This window comes from Leptodactylus fuscus, chromosome 5, assembly GCF_031893055.1.
Source record: "Leptodactylus fuscus isolate aLepFus1 chromosome 5, aLepFus1.hap2, whole genome shotgun sequence".
NCBI classification, from domain to species: Eukaryota; Metazoa; Chordata; class Amphibia; order Anura; family Leptodactylidae; genus Leptodactylus; species Leptodactylus fuscus.
Window position 1 is genome coordinate 68546579 of NC_134269.1, and position 22075 is coordinate 68568653.

The window sequence follows — 22075 nt, forward strand, 5'->3', positions numbered from 1 at the left end:
TCTTTTGTTCTGTTGCCCCATATCTGTTGTTTGGCAACTCTGTGATATCATAGGGCTATAAAACCTCATACATACTGCACCAACAATTATGTTTTATTTTCTGGTGAGTACTAGAAATCTGAATTAAAGTTTTCCCATCTAAGTGTTTCAACAGCTTTGTCTTCAGTCTGTTCTTCTCATTTCCTGTATTTCCCTCCTCCCTCTTGCTGAATGGGACACATAATAGTTTTGCAGATCAGATAATATGCAGATGCTTGTACAGAATGGACTCAGTGTTATCTGTGTGTTTATATAGAGAGATAACAGACACAACTTTATTGGTAAACTGCAATTAGCTGAACTGATTGTCCTGCTAGAAGAGTAAGTAATGTTACTTGTTCTATAGCAACACTGGTTATAGCAACGAGTGTAAACAATGGGAGGAATAAGGTCACATAGCAGGCAAACAATGCAGCATTATATAGTAATATATTTAGGAAAATTCTTCAATTTACATAAGCTTTGAGTATAGAGAGGATCCTTGAGTTGGGACAACCCCTTTAAGTTGGTTTCACACTAAATGTTCTTATTCTTACAGTGATCATTGCACTGTAGAAAAAAGTTGAATATTTGGGACAACAAATCTGATAACAAATAAGTATTTTTAATATAGATTTTTAAAACACATGAAAAAGAATTTTAATGGCTGGATTACCAAAAGGGCATATATGCCAGAGGCCTTTTCAACTTTTGGTATCCTGATTGATGGATAGACGGAAGCAGAGTGAGAGATTTGACATTTGTTTTAATCATAGAACATAGACTCTGTGATCTGAGCCTCTTTCATCCACAGACGGTGCAGTTATATCTTGCAATGGCCGCACTTAGAGCACAATAAAGTTTTTGTGGAATTTTTTTTGATAGTCAATTGTTAGGATCATTTGTGACTTGGACACAAATATCTCCATTGCATTTTTTCCTCAGCTAGCTACATTTGTTACATCACTCTGTATATGGCTCATATACTAGCTAGGTGCTGAGTTCATGCAGATGTATATTCTGGTTGCCAACACAAAGGCCTGACCCTTCAACAAAATAAGCACCATGTCACTGTAGAGCAGGGGTACTCACACTTTTCGAGAATGTGAGCTACTTTAGAAACTTACCAATGGATAAGATCTACTATCCATTTCTTGTGGGCGGGGGTGGGTTGAGGCCGGGCGGTCCAGGGGGCGGGGCCTGTGGGCAGAGCGGAGCGTGAGAGCAGGAGACAGCTATCTGATGTCTGCGTTTTGACAGCGCAGGCTGAGAATCATCTCCGGACACTGGCAGGCGGGGCCGCCGCAGCCCTGACTGCGAACGAGTGCAAGGCCCCGGCCTGCCAGTGTCCGGAGATGATTCTCAGCCTGCGCTGTCAAAAAGCATCCCGCGATCGACCCATACGTCCTTCGCAATCGACTGGTAGATCGCGATCGACGTATTGGGCACCCCTGCTGTAGAGTGTAAATTCTCATGGCCGTATTGTTTCCTTATTTGTTTTGAATAAAATACAGGCAGGCAGCCAGGGAGATTAAGAAAGTAAAAATGCATTTATACTTGGGTTTGGCTGCAGTGGTCCCTTGATAGTGTGTCACTGATGTAGTCACTCTTTATACAATGAGAGCTGGAGATGATGGCTGGTCCAACCCAGGAATGGAATGGAGGCAAGGATGCATGTAAGTATAAGTGCATTTTTATTTTTGACATCTCCATGGCTGCCTGAATGTATTTTTTTTAGTCCTGGACATCCCCGTTAATCAGTTCTTAAATATGAATATGTTGGCACAATATAATGATTAAACATGGTATCCAGACAACTCAGACAAGTGAAGTCTTCCCAGATGTCTGTTGTCTGGAAAACAATAGATGGGTTGGACTTTAACATATCTGATCATTTTTCCATACAAGTGATGTCCACACAGCCATAACTCTGCCACAACAGTGACAGCCACACAGCCATAGCTCTCCCACAACAGTGACAGCCACACAGCCGTAGCTCTGCCACAACAGTGACAGCCACACAGCCATAGCTCTCCCACAACAGTGACAGCCACACAGCCATAGCTCGCCCACAACAGTGACAGTCACACAGCCATAGCTCTCCCACAACAGTGACAGCCACACAGCCATAGCTCTCCCACAACAGTGACAGCCACACAGCCATAGCTCTCCCACAACAGTGACAGCCACACAGCCATAGCTCTCCCACAACAGTGACAGCCACACAGCCATAGCTCGCCCACAACAGTGACAGCCACACAGCCATAGCTCTCCCACAACAGTGACAGCCACACAGCCATAACTCTCCCACAACAGTGACAGCCACACAGCCATAGCTCTCCCACAACAGTGACAGCCACACAGCCATAGCTCTCCCACAACAGTGACAGCCACACAGCCATAGCTCGCCCACAACAGTGACAGCCACACAGCCATAGCTCTCCCACAACAGTGACAGCCACACAGCCATAACTCTCCCACAACAGTGACAGCCACACAGCCATAGCTCTCCCACAACAGTGACAGCCACACAGCCATAGCTCGCCCACAACAGTGACAGCCACACAGCCATAACTCTCCCACAACAGTGACAGCCACACAGCCATAGCTCTCCCACAACAGTGACAGCCACACAGCCATAGCTCTCCCACAACAGTGACAGCCACACAGCCATAGATCTCCCACAACAGTGACAGCCACACAGCCATAGCTCTCCCACAACAGTGACAGCCACACAGCCATAGCTCGCCCACAACAGTGACAGCCACACAGCCATAGCTCTCCCACAACAGTGACAGCCACACAGCCATAGCTCGCCCACAACAGTGACAGCCACACAGCCATAGCTCTCCCACAACAGAGACAGCCACAGCTTGCCCACAACAGTGACAGCCACACAGCCATAGCTCGCCCACAACAGTGACAGCCATAGCTCTGCCACAACAGTGACAGCCACACAGCCATAGCTCGCCCACAGCAGTGAAAGCCACGCAGCCATAGCTCACCCACAACAGCGATAGACACCATTCCCCTATAACTATAGGAGCCAAAGCACCTCTATAAGAGTTGGGTCTCATTCATATACCCATGTGCATTGTCAGTGTGCTAGCTGTGTTTTTCAATTATTTTTTTCCTACATGACACTATGGACTGTCCTCCATAGTTTGTGGATTGTCCATGAATTCACAAGGAAGAAATTTTTTTTTTTTTAAAAAAAGCCAGTAAACACATATTTGATCTATTCATGTAATTTTATTGTTAGAGTTTCAGGCGTTTCCATGTACAGAAGTTCAGAAGGACAGAATATTGCACACAGATAGGGGAAATTAATGAACAGAACGAAACAAAACTTTTCTGGGAAACAAGTTTATAAGTAACGCTGCGGAACATAAAGAGGAAAGAATGAAAAGTCAGGGGTTTATTTATACAACATCCAACGTAGAAAGAAGCTATCAGGAATACAGGTTGCAATTTTCAATACAATTAAGACAGGTTCACTTTTTATATAGTTGTAAAATAGTTATTTTTAGTTTTATCTATTACATACAGGAGTATACCTCCCTGTAGTCCACATGCAGAAACAAGCAACAGCTGATTTTACGTGTTTCTATTTTATATATCACCTATATGTTATATTGTAATGATAGTAATGGATTTACAGGTAATCTGTATTCGTTGTGATACATGTTAGTGAATACAGCCCATCAAGGTTACAGGCTCTGCCCTCTGATAGCCATCATGGTGTCTGGCCTAGTGGACGGCAGAGGTGTTGAGCATTGACTGTCCTTGGATGTCTTGGGTGTCTTCTTTTTATGTAGACCTGGAGGGCCTAGGTTTGGCCTTCTGCTTTTATGCTACAAAACTACCAAAATGCATCAAAAAGCAGCAAAGAAGAGCTCAATTTGGTAAACTGTCATCTTACTATGTTGAAAAGCTTCTTAGAGGGAAACCAAAAAGTCACTGGTTGAATGCACACAAATAAAGATGAGAAGGTGTAAGAGAATTATGGTTACATTCGTCTTTACAAGATCATTTTGAGTGTGTACAGTTTTCCATTCAGTATTGTCATGTGCAAGGCAGGTTTCTAAGTGAACACAGTCATCCTGTTCTTAGTATTTTCATGGTAGAGTTCAAGTTATAGAGTAATAGTAACATTCATATCTCAATTTTTTTAGTGCATTTCTATTCTGCCTAGACACTCTTATGGATGTGAGCGAAGGAAATGGCTGTGCTCTAGCGTGTTCCTTTTGGGTCGTCATCAAATGAGTGCGCTAGGCATCCAGGCACCTATGTAGCTGGCTTAGAGCCACAAGCATTGCAGCAAGTAGGTGGGGCTTGTAGGTCAAACATCCACATCAATAACAAATGGAACACATACACAAGTTTGTTAGAACGGGCATGGGGGTATACAGCGCAGCTCATGCATCCTTCAAGATTCTGCTTCATCCAAATAAATAATGCATGCCATTCTTCTACAACAATACAATGTAGCGCTAGCAAAAATGTGCGGATACAGCACTGAAAAACACAGGATCGGATGAAAGAAGGATTGTAAAATAAAGACCGGACATTCACAAACTACACATTCCAGAAAGAGACTGCTCTTCTTCGTAGCAAACAAATCCGTCATACATTCAATCTATGTCCTAAGTCATCTCATTCCGGACAACTTTACTTTTGGTCTGAACTTTTCTGGACTTTGGGTTTATGGGATCTAAAGACATCTATAGATTACTGATCACACAGGCTAATGGCAGCTGATAGCTGACGTCCAATCCATCATACAACATTCCCATGACTGTCATAGTGCTGTGTTATCAAAGCACAAGACCAGTACAATGACCAACTTCTATTATTACACCACAACCACAACCAGTCACTCAACACCAAACACTTCACAAATACTTGTCAGCCGGAAAAGCACAAGTGTAATTTAGAAGAAATTGACACAATGGGGTGAGGTATAAAAACTGGATAGAGTGGTGTTGTCCAATGGAACCAATGTAAGGAATTGTCTTCATTTATAACCCCAAAGAGGTCGCCTCATGAGGGTATCACAAAGAGAAGTCCCGATTTGAGACCGCCATTCATTCTGGCAGACCTATAGACGTGGCTGCCATGTACAGTAATCTGCCATGTACAGTAATCTGCCATGTACCTGGGTTTGAGACAGTTAACCAGCGATTTTCCGTTTATCTCTGGACTTGCCTCTACTTGTAAGGGGGGTCTTAAGACAACCCCTTAGGCTGGTTTCTCATGATGAGTTTGGGCCTAGAAGCTCAGCAGAACTGACCTCAGCATGTCAATTCAGCTTAATTGAACAGGGTTCGGGCCAGTAAATCTAACCAATACATAGATCGAGTTTCCCAGCCATGTGAAGAGTTCCGTAAACTTGGAAAATGTCAGAAATTTGATTGGTTGCCATAGCCAACACCAATAGTTTTTATACTTGACCCCCTTCCCTCTATGTTCATCTTTCAGTTTTCAGAATATTGCAGAATTAAATATTGGATTCTATAAAATAACATTTTTCTTTTTCTACAAGATGGCCTGGCTATCACGGTGAATTTGAGGTTAATACAGTTAAACTTCAGGGAATTCATCAAAGGACGCTATTTTATATGTGCAAAACTGCAAGGGTTTTAATCTGACTATGGATACTAGTGCAAAATCTGGAATAAACCCTTTATCTCTATCTATTCCTACATCATTTTTGTTCTATTACATAGCAGATGTGTTATTTCTACAACATTTCCCTTTGAAGCTCATTCTATGTAAGAGCTATTGTCAGTTTATAACACAGTATTCCTATTGTCAAGCTCTTAGCTTCACTTGGAGACCAGTGGTTGAATCAATACATTAGACTTCATTAAAATGCAACTAAATATCTACAGAATAAAATACATACAAAACATACGGTTAGACCCATAAATTAATAACATGTAGCTAAGCTTTGATAATAAAAAATAAATATATAAATTAGACAGCAAAATTCACCATTGATATGTAATGGTTTTGTTCAGCAATCAGAAAGTGTATTCTTGTAAGGCAAGTTGCTCCCTACAGCAGCGAACAAAAACTACAATGTAAACAAAAAGAAATAGAAATGTTGTGAGTGTGTAGCAGCTTCCACAGTTGGCTAGATAAGAGATCTGATCGCGTTTCTATGAATCTATAGTCCATACAGCTTACATGAGCAGGAGCGATGTACAATGCATTGAATGGTGCTCGCCTGCAATTCCACTGATCGATTGCTGGGCTGCCACATTGGCAATGCCAATAGATGAACATGCAACAGCAAGAGGTGAGCATTCAGCTATGTACAATAATGAAGGGGGCTTCTATGTTAGAAGATCGAGGCTAGCTTGTTTTCATGGGCAAGCAGACGCCTAGCGAGGCTACCAGTAAACAGTTTGATCCTTTACATTCTGGAAGCTGACATAAATAATTGTGCAAACATGACAATTGTACTTGATACTGACGGATCTCAGTCCAATATTTACTGGAGTATCAATCCTGTTTTCAGTTCTAATGCTCTTCTCCATTTTTACAATGATAATGTAATAGCTATTCATCAGGTGTAATATAATACAGGGTTTGATACAAGAGAAACAAAATGTTGGTTTTCAATTTTTACAACATCTCGAACACCATCAAATCTGTGTTGGGAACATTTTGGTGCAAGTTTTGCAGAGAATAGAAGAAGACTATGTTCCTATGTATGTTCATGCCAACCATCTGACTACCCACATCTGCAGAGGCTTTGCTTCACTGCTCTGACTGCTCAGCTAGTGCAGGACCAGGAATAGAAATGTAACAGGGCTATGGATACATGCCAGTGCTATAGAAAATCGTGTTATATGACGCCAGTTTATATAGGTATATATTGTCCCCAGTTAGATCAATTCATCTATAAAAAGGGCTGCTACAATGGGAACATTTTACATACACAAATCATGTCCATGGTAGCAGATTAAAATCTGGTATAGAAGTCTTTCCTGACATCATTGTTTATACGCTACAATTGTAGCCATAATGGCGCTTGTAAGAGAACAAGTGTTAATCCGATTAGGTAGAGTCTATGCAGATGTGATTCCTGTGTGTGAACACTCCACTAGAAGAACGTTGTATCTTAGACAACCTTTGTAAAAGACTAAAAACGTGGCTACCCTCTCCCAGAAACCGTGTCATCCCAGTCCATGGGCTGTGATTAATACTGTAGCTCCATGCCAGTAAATAGGACCGCCATACCAGGTAGCACTGTTTCTGGAAACAAGGTGCCAGGTTTTCCTAATGTTATTTTCATGCCAGAGTTCACACATCCAGCTCTTTGGTCCTGCAATAGCGATTCCAAAATGAAATCAAAGCTCCACATAAATAATACCTCCTGCGCAGACACACTAGCATTCACTTCTTGTAGCCTTAGATACTTTGGTTTGTTGCAGAACATGAAATGTGTTTTGCTGTTATTTTACATATGGCATTAATCTGCTTGTCGACTATTTTCAGACCTTTTCAATGTGTTGTAATCTACAAGTGCAATTTTCAATTTGCAGATTAATGTAAAATATAGACGCTATCTATTTACAGCACCCACAAACTGTACGGGGGGGTCTAGTCTTATATACCCTAAAACACATAACCTACTGATAAATCCGAGGGGTGTCTTACTGCTGGTAAATGTCCAGCCCTAACCCAGTCCTCTTGAACATTCATAGCCTATAACAAGCCATTCTTCTCTGTATTCTCATTATGGTGCTTATAGTATGCGTTGTATGGAGACATAAGAGGTGTACAGATGGTGTAATGCGCCTTCGTGTCAAATTGTTCTAAAAAACTTTCCCTAAATAAACTCAAAAGCTTCTTGTATTGTGTAATCCATGTAAGTATTCAATGCTGGAAAATATGACCTATCCAAAGACCCAGCCAGTATAAAGCTAGCTGTGAAGCAGGCATGGTTCGGCAAGGCTGACAGTACAGTTACAACTAGATTTAGAAGAGAACTGGGCTGTGACTGGACACATACCTAAACACAAAGTACGCATGGACATGTTAGTGACTGCCATGATGCTTAAAATTCAATTTTGCATGCTGGGAAGGATTCGTCTTGCATCACTACAGTACTGCTGCTAGCTAACACCATTATATTAAGTTCTTGCTGCTTCTCATGGGTCTGTTGGTACCATTCACGTGTCACCTCTGTGTCATGTGTAGGGATCAATGTCACCTGAAAGAAGAAGTAGAAAGTAGTTATTTATATATGCATAAGAGGACCATTCCACGTTCAGAATCGCTTTCCCTACAGTCTTATGCCTTAGTAAAGCATGCTAGATTTTACATGGATTTGTGCTAATCTGAAGACAAGCAACATGCATAAGAATGGATCTCTCATGAAAAATCTGGGTGGTAAGAATGGGGTTATTGTGACAGTGTTTACAAGCAGCAGAAAAAAAACATTGGCTGGATTTTTGGTGTATGCTACTTATGTCTTAAGCCAAAACAGGCCCCACTGAATGACAATGGAAGGCATACTCTTACACTTACTCTTACATTCTCTGTGGACCTTACACATGCTCCTATACCTAGTGGAGGGGCTTCAAAGTGCATAACACAGATTCTCATTTTGGCGTTCTTTAAAAGTAACCTGTCAGATGTTTTTTTGTCCCCAAGCATGTCTGCCATGACTTAAACAGCTCTCCTATCGTGCCCCCAATAAGATGGCTGATACTGAAAAATAAAATTATAATCAATGAAAAATTTCCTGTGCCATAAGCAAATGAATCTGTAAGTAGTTGCCAGTGTGGAGCGACAGGTCCAGCTAGCCAAGCAGTTCTGGCTGTAGTGATGACCTTTGAGACATGAGTGACAGGTATATGGGCTCCATTGTTAGCCATAAGTCTCCTGAGCCAGTGTGACTCCAGCTAGTACTACTGTGTGTACCCCAAAAAGTGGATGAAATAGAAGCTAGATGAGATTTGAGAATCATTCTGGAGAAATTCTGCTGACGTCAGAGCCCAAGTCTGGACATGACTATAGTCGCGACTATTTGACTAGCCAACTCTCTGCCCGTGACCAGTTTTAGGTACATTAATACACAATTCAGTATCATCCAGCATATTGAGGGGTATAATAGGAGAGCTGGCTAAGAGATGCAAGAAATGTTGAGAATAGTTTGGGGTACAAAAAACCTGATAAGTTCCCTTTAAATCCCTGTGTCATGCACCATCTTGCACTAGGCATAATATAGTGTCTCAGTTTTGCTGTGATTGTTCATTTAATGCAGAATTATAATTTAACCTCATGATAATATACTTGACAACCGTATCACAGCACAGATGCACATATGTAGCAGAGTGAAGACTGTAATGTATTTACTGTTGCATATATAGCACCTGCATACTGTACTCTGCGATTGCCATCAGTCATATCTGTGTCTGTTATCAGTAACATTCAGAATCTAATTTTCCCTCTAATAAGTACAATGGGGCCATTTTCATAGGAAGCCAATTCACCTACAGTATATGTATGTATGTTTTCGTAGTGAGAGGAGAAACCAGAAAACCTGAAAGAAATCCATGCAGATGTCGTCCTTGACAAAGCTGATAGTATTGGAGAGTCAGGCGACCAGGGTTGTTGATCCTCTTGGCTTTTGTCATACTGCTTATGCCAGTAATCTGGCTGGATGCTATGATGCGCGTCTCTAAGCCTCTAAGTACAGGCGTGATGGTAAATGTTCACAACGGAGTCACACTTGATGTAACTGAAGCCCAGTCCACTTTCCCAACACATTGAAAGACTACCACAAGGGCTATATACATATATATGTTCAATGTATTGTATAGACATTCGGACTAAATAGGCTTAAATATGGCAACAGAGTAAGATGTCTAAACTTATAGTTAACTTTTAGCCAGACTTTCAACCAAAATACAAGATTTTTATCACATTATTCTTAGATTTTCCTTGGTATTTAGCATATGAATATGACATGTAGGACATTCACTCTTTGTGATAACTCGGCCACAATACTGAAATCATGGTCAGATTTGCAACAAATGCCAGACCATAGAAAGTTCCTGCATTCATGGTCGTATTCATTGGCAACTGATCAGGACAACAGACTGTCACCACTAAGATGGTTAGAGAAAATCTATAAAACTCTGCAAAACTTCTAATGATTTATATTTGCATAAATGTTTACATTGTCTACAAATGTGTATATGGTTATATTAAAACCCCTTTAAACTCCTCCCCATTTCAGATGTACAATGAAAAGGACTTAGGACCCCTGCTATAGAGGTCGGTGCGGTCCCAAGCTGGGAACTTAGTGATCATACTTGTATCTCCTATTCTGTGTATAATCTGTTTCCCCGAAAATAAGTCATCCCCCGAAAGTAAGACATAGCAGAGGTTTTGTTGACTTGTCTAATATAAGGCACCCCCCCAAAAGTAAGACATCCCCCAATAATAATAATCATTCTGTGCAAAGATTGTATGAAGAAAAACATTGCAGCCGGCTGAACACTGTGTGCAATGTTCCGTGTGCACAGGTATGCTGGCTGCTGTCTTTGCTGCGATACGTTGTATCCACTGTTCCTGCTGCTGTAGGATGAGCTGGGAGATGCCCCGTTGTGCATACACTAAGCATCGTATGTGGCAGGGGGTCCACTCTCCCAGCTCATCCCACAGCAGAAGGAACAGTGGATACAACATGTGGCTTTCCTGTGCACACAGAGCACCGCACTCAGTGTTCAGCCGGCTGCAATGTTTTTCTTCATACAGTCTTTGCGCAGCAAGCACATCTCAGCGTAGTGCAGTGGTGGCAGCAGCACACAAAAATAAAATAAGAGATCCCCTGAAAATAAGACATAGCATATCTTTAGGACAAAAATTTAATATAAGACACTGTCTTATTTTCTGGGAAACATGGTAGCTGATAAATGTCATTTGTGAGAAAGGCTTATAAAGTTATCGACATATACTGCATTAATATTAATGCTTACTTGCAAGTTTTCTCCCCACTGGGACTTTCCTTCCAAAAGTGCATCTAGTACCGCTCGGCTAGGTTCCCCATTGGCTGTGTCGTTTCCACTAACAACATAATATGCTGCACGGACCCTCTTGAAGAATTCCAGATCAGTATTTTTGCCATTGCAATGATTAGGAATATATGCTAAATCCACATACACTGGTGGACCAGGAGGAATGGTAGAGCTGGCTTTAGAGCTGCTTGTTCCTATGAGAAATAGATAAATGTTATTAAAGCAAGAAAATGCATATAACCATTAAAAATACCTAAAAACGAGACATTTCTTCATTTAAAATCACAATGTTTACCCTTATCTTAACTGATATTCAAATATCCAGCATGCCAGTTCTATCACCTACTGTACATGTTGCAGATCTTTGGAAAATTCATGCTGCATAGGAAGTATCCTAAAATACTAGCAGCTTCCTCTAATTTTTTATTAATACTAATGAATACCAAACACAGCACCTTCTATAGCACAGAGGTTGTGCTTAGTATTCCAGCTCAGCCCTGTTCACTTGAATGAGACTGAGTTGGGAAAAGGCCATGTGATGAATAACAGTGACATCACTGGTCTCTGAAACTAAAACAGAGCTCCGTGCAGCTGATCTGTAGGAGTCCTGATATCAGACCCCACTGATCAGAGATTTATGGCCTATCGTAAGAATAGATCATCAATTTTTAATTTCCAAAAAAAAAAACCTTAAAGGGGTTGTCCCATCTTAAGGATCCTATCTGAACTGGTATCTTATGTAAAATGAAGACTTTTCCTAAATATATTGCTTTAGTAATACTGCTTTGTTTGCCTGCTATGTGAACTTATTCCTCCCATTGTTTACACAACGTTGCTATAATCACGGGCCTGGAAGATAGGACAAGCAACATCACTTACTCAGTGCGGACATGACAATCAGCTCAGATTATTGTAGTTTGCTGATAAAGCCGAGTCTGTTATCTCTCTAAGACTTAAATGAGAACTCTTAAAGTAGTGAAATGATGTATTATTCTTATGATACCGGCAGCATATGGAATTAATCAGCTGTAAAGCTGGTGCCAACTACAATTTACAGTCCTAAAAGTGCAGTTTTCATAGTTTTTATAAAGTAAGGGGTACGGTGGCTGCTGTCTACATAAAATGAATATAGAAATTGTATAATACATTGAACAGCAACAACACCAGGGCTACCAAGGCTGTACATACCCTTAGTTAGGATTTGGTGGTATTGATAGTTAGATTCATCTTTATAAGGCTAAAGTGTACATTGGACTCTGATGGTGCTTTTATGGAATTTAATAATTATTTTTCTTTATCAATGTTATTAGGTGTTTATATGTCCCAATTTCATTTTAGTTTTCGTATTGAAAATAAAAACTCTCCTTATACCTCTGTATGAAATCTGATGTATACGGCAATACAGAGAAAGCAACTATGTGACAATTCTGAATATTTTACTGGTTTGTATCTACAGTTCCTGTCAGTTTTATGTGTCTCCATGCTTACAAAAAGCATACTCATCCCGTGTAGTCTAAGGGTCAGTTCACATGTGAACCGTCCGCGCGGCTTTTGACACCGAGAGAGACGCGGCTCACCACGTCTCTCTCTGGTCAAAACCTGCCTGCTGCGACCAGCGCGCCGTGGTTTCCGCCTGAAGATAGGACATGTCATTTCTTTTCTCCGCTAGCAGCAGCCCGCCGCTAGCAGAAAAAAGAAGCCCGGCGGTCTGCATAGACCACCATTGTAAAGGGGCGGATTTTGAAGCGAAATCCGCTGTCAAAATCCACCCCTTTGCCCACGTGTGAACGAGCCCTAAGTCTGTTCTTCTGCTCCCGTCCATCTGTCCTCTGTCTCACTAACATACATTGGTAGGTTAGTATGAATGCAGGATCAGACTACACAAGGTTTGTTTGTTGTTACCATGGAACAACATGGCTTTACTTACAAGTTATAGCCAAAACTATAGGAGATTTTAATTAGGATTATCTGTGTTGAAGCAAATAAAAATTGTTGTGAATATGAACAAAGCCTTTAAAGGGAAACAGAACATTTTCTTTTTTGCTTGGCAAACATTCCTGAATACTCAAAACCTGTGTGTAAGCGGACAGAATGCAAGAATCTAAGTATTCTTCAACCTGAACACTCTTTAGCTTTTGAGAATATAACCTTGAATAATCTTACATATACATTGTATAAGCATTCTATATATGCTGCTCTTTCATGCAGTTTTCTATAGTTTTACTCTTTACAAAGTAATGTTTATTAAATTGCTTTTACCTGTCGATTTGACACCATTGACTAGTTTGCCAGAATTACCACCTTTAGATGTATCGTCTTTCTCGTCTCTGGAAGAATGCATTTGCAACGTACTTCTTGTTTTCAGAGATTTCTCTGTTGTTTCCTTCTTCACTGTTGCATTTTTTAGAGATTTTTCTGTAGTTTCCCGTGATGTCTGTTTAGACAGTGTTGGAGAACGTTTTCCCTTTGACTCTAGTTTCCTTGCTGGAGAGGTTGCTTTTGGTTTACTTAAAGGCTTCCTTACACTCTTAGTTTTGTCTTTTAGATCTTTTTTAAGTACCTTGTCGCCTTTTATAGGATTCAGTTCATTGAGTAGCATTTCAGGATCTACCATGCAGACATCTGGATGAGGAGGATGAGGGTAGGGATCCATCATTGGTGCTGGATGTGGATCATGACCTTGCCTTGAACTACTGTGATGAGAATTTCCCATTGCTTTATCTACAGGAAGAAAGTCCGCATCTTCATCAGAGTCCATTGCAGCATCTGCTGTTATAGATGGGCACTCTTCTGTTTCAGGTGGAACATCTGAGTCGGACTGAGATGATCCTGAATCACTGACAGATGTTGGCGGTGTTTCATCAACTGTGCCACCCTCAACATGACGGTTTTTTACATGGTGGGTCCTTCCCTTAACTGAAGGGTGGCCTTCATCTTGTGAGACATCACTATCGTCTGAAAGGTCAAGGGGACTAGGATTGATGAAAGATGGCGAAAGTTCCCCTTTCCTGTGTATATATTCTGATGAAGATAATTTGTGCTCATACTCAGTTGATGTACTCATACATGTCTCACCTTCATGTGAAGCATCTCCATGATCTTCAGACCCTCTACCTCTCTGTGCATCAGGAAAATAAGGCTGAAATGTGTGCTCAGGAGACATGAGAGAAGAAGGCCGGTTAGGTTTTTCAGTATCTTCCTCGGAGTATGGAGACTCTCTATCTGAATCTGGAGATGACTTTTCATCTCTAAACTCGGATGAGTAAAACTGTTTATCTCCATATTGTGAGTGCTGGAATAACTCGGGCACGTTGTTGATTTCTGTAGGGCCATTGGCTGTTGATGATTCTTCTTGCTGATGGGGTGGAAATGATGTAAGAACATTTGATGGTGAATACACTGCGTCTGCACTTTCTCCGTGTGTAATATCCTGATGTATAGTAACGGATTCTTTCACTACATCAGTCTTTGATGCGCAAGAGGTTTTATTACATTCAACTCTACATGGCAATGTGCAGTCATCCATGTCATATGTACATGTAGATTCATGATCATCAGTAACATCTTTTTCATCTGAAGGCTTGGTAGTATCAGCAGGAACAAGTGGAGATACATCCCATAAATTCCTTACAACTGGATCTGCTTCAGCTCCATAACTACTGATCATTTGTGAGTAAAAACCTTCAGCGCTGTCCTTTTTCACTGGGGTGCTGGCTTCAGATGAAGTTTCTGACAAACTCTGAGAGTCACGTTTCTGGTAGCCTGCCTCAGTAAACTCCTGAGCAGAAGTCTTAGAATACAAGGGATCTTCCTGAGGACTTAAGGATGAGAATCTAGTTAAAGATGAACTTACTTCCGAAGATCTTTCAGAGACCTGTAAGTACTCATCCTGTCCTTTTGCAGAATGTGATATATTGAAAATATCTGCACCTAATTCTTTAGAATCTACGTAAGACAATGGCTGCTGGTGACTTGTGTATGAGTCCGAAGAGTCTCCTATTTCTTTTTTTATGACTGAAAATGCCTCAGAGGAATATTCTGGTGCTGATGCAGTAACCTCATGATGCTCTGCCATGGCAGAGAAGGTTTGTTTCTCCTTAGCACTAAGGACACAACTTTCTAATTCCTGCCTAACATTATAACATTCACTACTGGCTTGTGGCTGTTGGTATTCCATTTGAAATCCAGTTTCTTGTGTATCTTTTGTAGACTCCATTTTTGACACGAAAGGAGAATATGTATAGTCAGTATCTTCTTTTTCATGCTTATCTTCATGGAAGCTATATTCTGTACTTGAAAATGAATCTAGCGCTTGAGCGCTACTTAGCCCTGAAGTTTTCATTTCACTATGGACGTTATAGTGTTTATTGTCTACTTCTGTTACCTCTGCTTGAGCAGCAAAATTAGACAGGTTGTTCTCCTTGTCTTGACCATATGTGTAAGTTTCATGTAAGCTATCTTCAGGGTGTTTGGTTTCCTTTTCAGATTTTTCATTTGCTCCTTTTTCTAGCTCATAATCACTTGCATTTCCTTCCAATACTTCTGTTTTCTCATAATATGAGTCTTTCATCTCAGGAAGTCGTGATTCAGTTTGGGTAATGTTCTGACTAGCTGAGCTTATGTTATCTTCATCATCCTCATCCTCATCCTCCTCCTCATCATCATAATCAGCATCTTGATGTGCATGAAGATAAGCAGATTTTTCATGATATTCATGCTCCAATGTATCTGGTTTTGACGAGAGATCTGTGCCAAGTGAGAAGGCGTTAGACTCTTTTTCGGCTTGTGTTTTTTGATATGGTCCTTCCATGTGTGTTTTTTCTGATTCTTGAGCAGATACACTACTTGTTGCTTTAGTGCTCTCTGAACTTACCAAGAAATGTTCTTGCCTTTCTGTATAATCAAAAATGGCACTTTCTCCTTTGTCTTTTGGCGATACTGGTGAAGAAAGTTCCTTCTCCGTTGAGGTATACAAATGAGATTCCTCTTCTTTTGAAGAGATTTGTCCATACACTTCATGTTTGGATGTCTCTGTGCCTAGAGTTGGTATCTCGGCCTTTTCTTTTTGTAGATAACTAGCACTACTAGGTTCTACCTCTTCTATGATATGTTCAACTCCAGAAGTAGCTATCTTCTCATATATGTCAGCGTATTGAAAAGATTTGTCATTTGGATAAGGGGTTGGCTCTCTTTCTTCTACTTTTCCTTTTTTTGTGGCGCCATATGATTCCTTCTCTTGGGAATATAACTCAAATGGGCTAGCAGGTGACTTTAACCCAGTATCCAATAGAGTGGGGGAACCTTTTTTGTCACGTTTAGCGAAAAGATCTTCTTTAGGGTCATCCCTATAATCTTCAAAATTAATGTCTATGTTGTGTTTAGAAAATGTGGTCTTATTGTACGATGTTTCAACATATTCTTGCTCTTTATCCACTCTAGAATAATCATAGTCTTTGCACTCCTGCTTGGTCTCTTCTTGATATGTATAGCTGTCTGATGGTTCCTTTGGTGATTTTTCTTTTGCATCATGATGTTCATCCTTGTGAATGTCATACTCTGTTTTTGCTGGCTCCGTCACTTCAGAATGTTCATATTTTTCAAATACATTAATCATTTCTTCCCCAAGTTGAAGATCACATTTTTTGTCCGTAGCATCACTTTGATAGGAAGAAACTGGGAGGTCATGAGCAGTCTGTGAATATGGATATTCATCTTCTTCTGCTGAGTCATGCTCTTCAAAACCTATTTCCACTGGTGTTAATTTTACTTGTATACCTCCTGTGTTGCTATCCTGAACTGTATCGGATGAAGATGTTGTTACGTAGGAAAATTTGTCTAAAATGTTTGTATCCTGGGAATGATATGAAGCTTCTACTTGTGAAATGGGCTCTTGACTTTCAACTTTGCTTTCACCTGTAATATCTAGTGCCTCTTGGGCAGAAGTTTCTTCTTGAAAATGTGCATATTCTGTATCTAATATATCTCTGTCTGATTTATTAGATGCTTCTTGCTTTTTAGACTGGTCTTCCCAATCCAGAGAATCATCCAGGAATGTGCTCTCTCCTTCTTCGGTATACCGCCGTCTATAGATTTCCTTTTCTGAGCACTGAGATTCTTTTCGTTGTTCTGTAAACCACACTCTCTTTTCACAGGTCATCTGTTTCATGTAAATGTTTTCACTATCATCAGATCTTTCATTATCAATGTACTTATCATTGTATGTATCCTTCTCTGATGTATCTGATGTTTCTTTTTTCTCTAATACATTTGCTTCTGATTTTACATAGTCAAGAGAAAATTCGGTATGTTGGAAAGGCTTGTATGACTCCTGAAATGGACAGGATTCTTGTTTTCCAACTGGATCGCCTTTGAAGGGACTATCTGCAAAAGAATATGACTCTGAGTCATCAGGGCTGGAAGAGGAAACTAAGAAAGATTTTTCTTCTTTTTGCTGAACTTGACTGTCAGAGTGATATGAATGTGTCTTTGCCACTGAAGACTCTTCTGAATGGACTTCTGAAAATGTTTGCTTATCATCTCTAGATTCAGGTGTCATGAAGGACTGAGTAGTAACTTGACAATGTTTATCAAGTGCCTCCAGATGTTTTTGATCTTCAGCAAAGCTTTCCTTCATGGATAGCAAAGGGTCCACATACTCTGTTGATATTTCATCAGAGTAACATTTCAGTTCTTCTTTTTGAGTTAACTGGAAAGGACTTTCTTCATCTAGGTATGTTTCCTTTGTTGGACTTCCTTGATATGTTTCATTTACAATTGGACTTTGTTCTATCAAAGACATCTGTAAAGATGTATCATCTTCTTTTCCTTGCTCTGTAAAAGAAAGTGACTTTGCATCTCCTAGGAATATGTCCTGTCTAGAGCTCTCAGTTGATGTATCATCTTTTATAGGACTTTGCTCTATGACTTCAGAATAATCATACCCTGCTGACATCTGTTTGGGTGATACTGGCTGCAGTGGATCAGCATCCGTTTCTTCATGGCGGGGTAATAAATCATCATGTGAAACTTTCTTAGATGAAACTAAATCTTCAAGTTGCATATATGGCTCAGAACTCAATGAATATACTGCATCCTTAGATAGATCACACTTTTCATTGTCCATATATCTATCATCTTTGTCTATAGTTTTTTCAGGAATACTTTCTCTCTCGGTTTCTATAATTTCTTTGGCCACCGGGACGGATGACCCTTTAACTAAATCTTCTAGGCCTTCATTGTATACGTCACATGTATATGATGACCCTGAATGTAGCAAGCTTTCCACATCAGAACTCTGCACTGAAGCTCCAAAAGGCATTTCTTCTTGAGTGATTGGCTTATCTAGGTGTACTTTATTTTCTGCAGATGACTCATATGATACTTGTATTTCATCTTTTCTTTCATTTTTAAGTATATCTGCAGCTTCAAAAAGCTCAGCTTGTGTAGTTTCAAATCTGTCCTCTACAGGGGACTGGTGAGAAGGTGTGTGTCCTGTGCTTGTAGGACCTGACTGCGTTGGAGATGCCATTTTTACAGTGCTGTCATCAGGGCTTAAGCATCTCTCCTCCGCTTCTCCAAAGCTCGTATCGACTTTGTCCACTTCACTACCAGAAATATTAGGTGATATCTTCAGATCTGTACTATATGCATACTGTACATCAGCACCTTCGTGTTCAGGAAATAAAAGGTTACTGTAAAGTTTTTTATCAGTTGTCTCAATATTTATCACATCATCCAGTCCTTCATCCTGGCCACTAAGATGGTCTTTTCCAGCAGTGATCAGAGATTGGAAATCTTCTGGTGGAGGGGATTTAAAACATTTATCTTCTTCTAGAGAAGATGTAGGTGAAATAGTGCCGGCAGATGGCAAATACTCTATACCCTGTGTGGCCTCAGTGTGAGAAGATGGAATACTGTTGGCAGTATCAAGTAGTAGTGAACTTTTTCCAGTCTCTTCAGTTTTTGGTGCAGTAATAGAAGCCACGGACTGATCTTCTGCAACAGATGTGGCAAAGGAAGATAGTTTGTCACACTCAGTTATAGATGTTGCTGAGGAAATGTGTTCCTCTTCTGCAAGAGGAGCAGCGACAATGTTCGTAGAGTAACCCACTATGTCGGATTCTTGCATAACATAACCTTTTGTAGGCACCTCAGAGGATGAAACTGCTTTGATACCATGTATTGTGTCAAATGATCCTGGATGGTCTGGAACAGAAATATCGTAACTGCCTACATCATACTGTAAATGAGGAATTCTTTCTTCCTGTTCATCATGTATTTCCTCATCAGAAATAGTTTGTTCTGTCTCTGAATAACCTGGCATTGTTTCATCTTGGATGTATGATATGTGTTCTGCAGCAGTTCCAGAAGACACTGGGGCACCGGTTAAGTATGAGGGCTCCTTGGATATATCTTTGTCACATATGTTTATTTCTTCATCTGTCTCTTTTTGCACTGGCATTGTAAAATCACTGGATTTTTTCCCCTCCTGTTCCTTCAAATGTTCTCTGTATTCATCATCCTTATACTTTAGACCATCTCTAGGTTCTTCTGAATATTCTTCCATTTCTTCTACATCTGCTTTTTCCACCACATCTATATTTCTCTCTGCTTCCTTGTCATCTTCTGCCTTTTTACAGACTTCATCATCTCCAGAATGTGCAACTATTTCTTCTTTTTGTTTTCTATCCAATATTCCCTTTTCATCCAATTCATTTTCTTTATCTTCATCTATCTCTAAGTCTTGAATGTCTAAGGTTGGCATAGATTCAAATTTGTTTCTACTAGATACTCTCTCTTTATCATCATCTGGAGTCGGTTCTTCTTCTGTGTTCATCTCTTCTTCAAATTCTGCCATCTCAGCAGGTTCCTCCATGGCTGCACCTTCATCAACCATTTCTGCCGTCTCATCTGCCTGATACACTGGTTTCTCCTCATGTTGTGAGTCTCCCTCTACATCAGTGGTTGTGATGCCTTCATCTGGGGATTCAAGAGGACTTTTCTTATCTGATGTTATTTCATCTAACACAATTTGATCTTTGAACTGGTTTTGAATCATTAACATATCTGATGGTCTATTTTCAATAATCTCTTGCTCTGAAAGAATGGAGTCATCTTCCTTTTTATTGGATTGTTCCAGGTTCTTTTCATACTTCAGCTCCTCAAAGTCTTTGGTTAGATCTTCAGGCGATGACATACCTGATCTCTGTTCTGCCATATCAGCCATTTCTGGTACCTTTTCCACTTGTACTTGCTGCACATGAGTTACTTTTGGTTCACTTATGACCTCTTTTTCAGGTTTGCTTTTAACCTTTTCAGTTCGGATTTTTCCAGGGACTTTTGCTTTGTGCAATGTTTTTCTCACTTCAGGTGTAAATGGCCGCAAGTCTGGTTTTAGTAGCTTCTTCATTTCAGGTTTAACGTCCTTTTTCTTCTCTTCCTTCTTTAAGTCTTTCTTTTCGTCCTTTTTAATATTTTCTTTCTTTATATCTATTTTTTCTTTCTTTATCTCTTTCTTTTCTTTATCCTTCTTTTCATCCAGTTTGGAAATCTTATCCTTGATGAATTTTTTGCCGGTCTTTTCTTTCAGAAGTTTTCTTTTTTCTATTTTTGCAGAATCAATTGGTTCTGATTTTATTTTTTCAGTTTTTAAAGGTTTCTCAATATGTCTGTCTACTTCCTTGCTTTTTTTCTCTGGTTTGGTCTCTTTTGTAATCTCTTGCTTAATGTCTTTAGCCAGTTCTTCAGAAATGTCTTCTTTTTTAGCTGGCTTACCTGTGCTTGGTCTTGTAGAGGACTTCAGACTTTCCTTGCTGTCAGCCCTTTGCTTTATTTTTGTGTGCTTGCCAGTAGATGTTGGACCACCACTGGATATATCTTTTTGTGTTGCTACTGGATATCTCAAGAAATCTAAATGTTTCAGCTTTTCTAGGCCTTCTAGAATCTTATTTTGTGGAGCATTTCCAGGAAATAAAACACGCACAATTTTTTCTGTTGGGCTAGCAGGGAGCCAAACAACCAGGGCAGTGATAGATGTAAGATATGGTACTGAAATTTCACCCTCTTTCCCATTTGGTAGAATAATACCGGTTTTTGCTTTGCTGTTTCCGGCCCATTTCTGCATCAAAAACTGCATTTCTTTGCTGTCTTTTACTGGGTTCAGGACATACATATCCAACCTGCCAACTCCCATTTTGTGAAACAATGTTATGGGCTCTATTGTGTTACTAACTACCCGGTATAAAGGTTCAGACTTAATTCCTAACTTATTTAAGTACTGTAGTGTCAGACAAGCTTCTTCAATACTTCTTTTAACCTTCATACCAGACTCAGGCATTTTAAGTTTATCTGGAACATTAAAAAACACTACCCCCAGTTCTGGCGATATTAAGTTCTTCATCCAGTCACTATAGGCAGTGGAGCCCTGAGATTGTTCTTCATCTTGCTCAGCTATCTTTCTTTGAAGAAGTCCATTTATTCCAGGCAGATTATCTGCACCAATATGTGTGAGCAATATGGAATCAATTCTATCCAAATGCCGAACCAACTTCCAGAAACAGGACTTCCTTTCTGAGCCACCATCTACTAAGATATTAAATCCGTTGACAGCAAAAAGGGCAGAGTCTCCCCTTCCTCCAGGAAATATGTAACAACATGGCTTTGACAACTTCAAAAATCCACCAGAATTTGGTGGCTCCAAGAGATCAAAAGGAGAAGGGACATCAACAGTCTCTGAGACATAGTCTGCAAATTCTGAAACCCCATCCATGGCAGGTAAAACTAGCTCAGGGTTTAGTTTCCAATTTATGATATCCTGGAAACTGGAATGTCCAAAGTTGCACCAATCTCCCTCTTCCAGGCAAGAAACAGTTAAAGAAGCTTTGATCTCCGGATCAGTGTTACTGAATAGCTGGCAAACCTGCAGTGACAAAATACAAGAAAAACAATTAGCCCCATAACATTGAGATCTATTACTATATTAGTGAATTAAAATAATTACACGTGTTAATTTCATC

The 22075-nt window shown here is 40.1% G+C and overlaps 1 protein-coding gene across 1 annotated transcript in view; it reads right to left on the reverse strand.

Moving 5' to 3' along the window:
• Positions 1–3250: 3250 nt before the first annotated feature.
• The window catches only part of MAP1A (microtubule associated protein 1A), a 178470-nt gene continuing 159645 nt past the window's right edge, over positions 3251–22075 (reverse strand). The window contains exons 5-7 of the mRNA XM_075273353.1: positions 13320–21978; positions 11022–11254; positions 3251–8245 (exon numbers count right to left, since the gene is read on the reverse strand). Of these exons, the coding sequence (XP_075129454.1) occupies positions 8090–8245; positions 11022–11254; positions 13320–21978 (9048 nt within the window). The 3' untranslated portion in view covers positions 3251–8089. The remainder of the gene's footprint in view (positions 8246–11021; positions 11255–13319; positions 21979–22075) is intronic.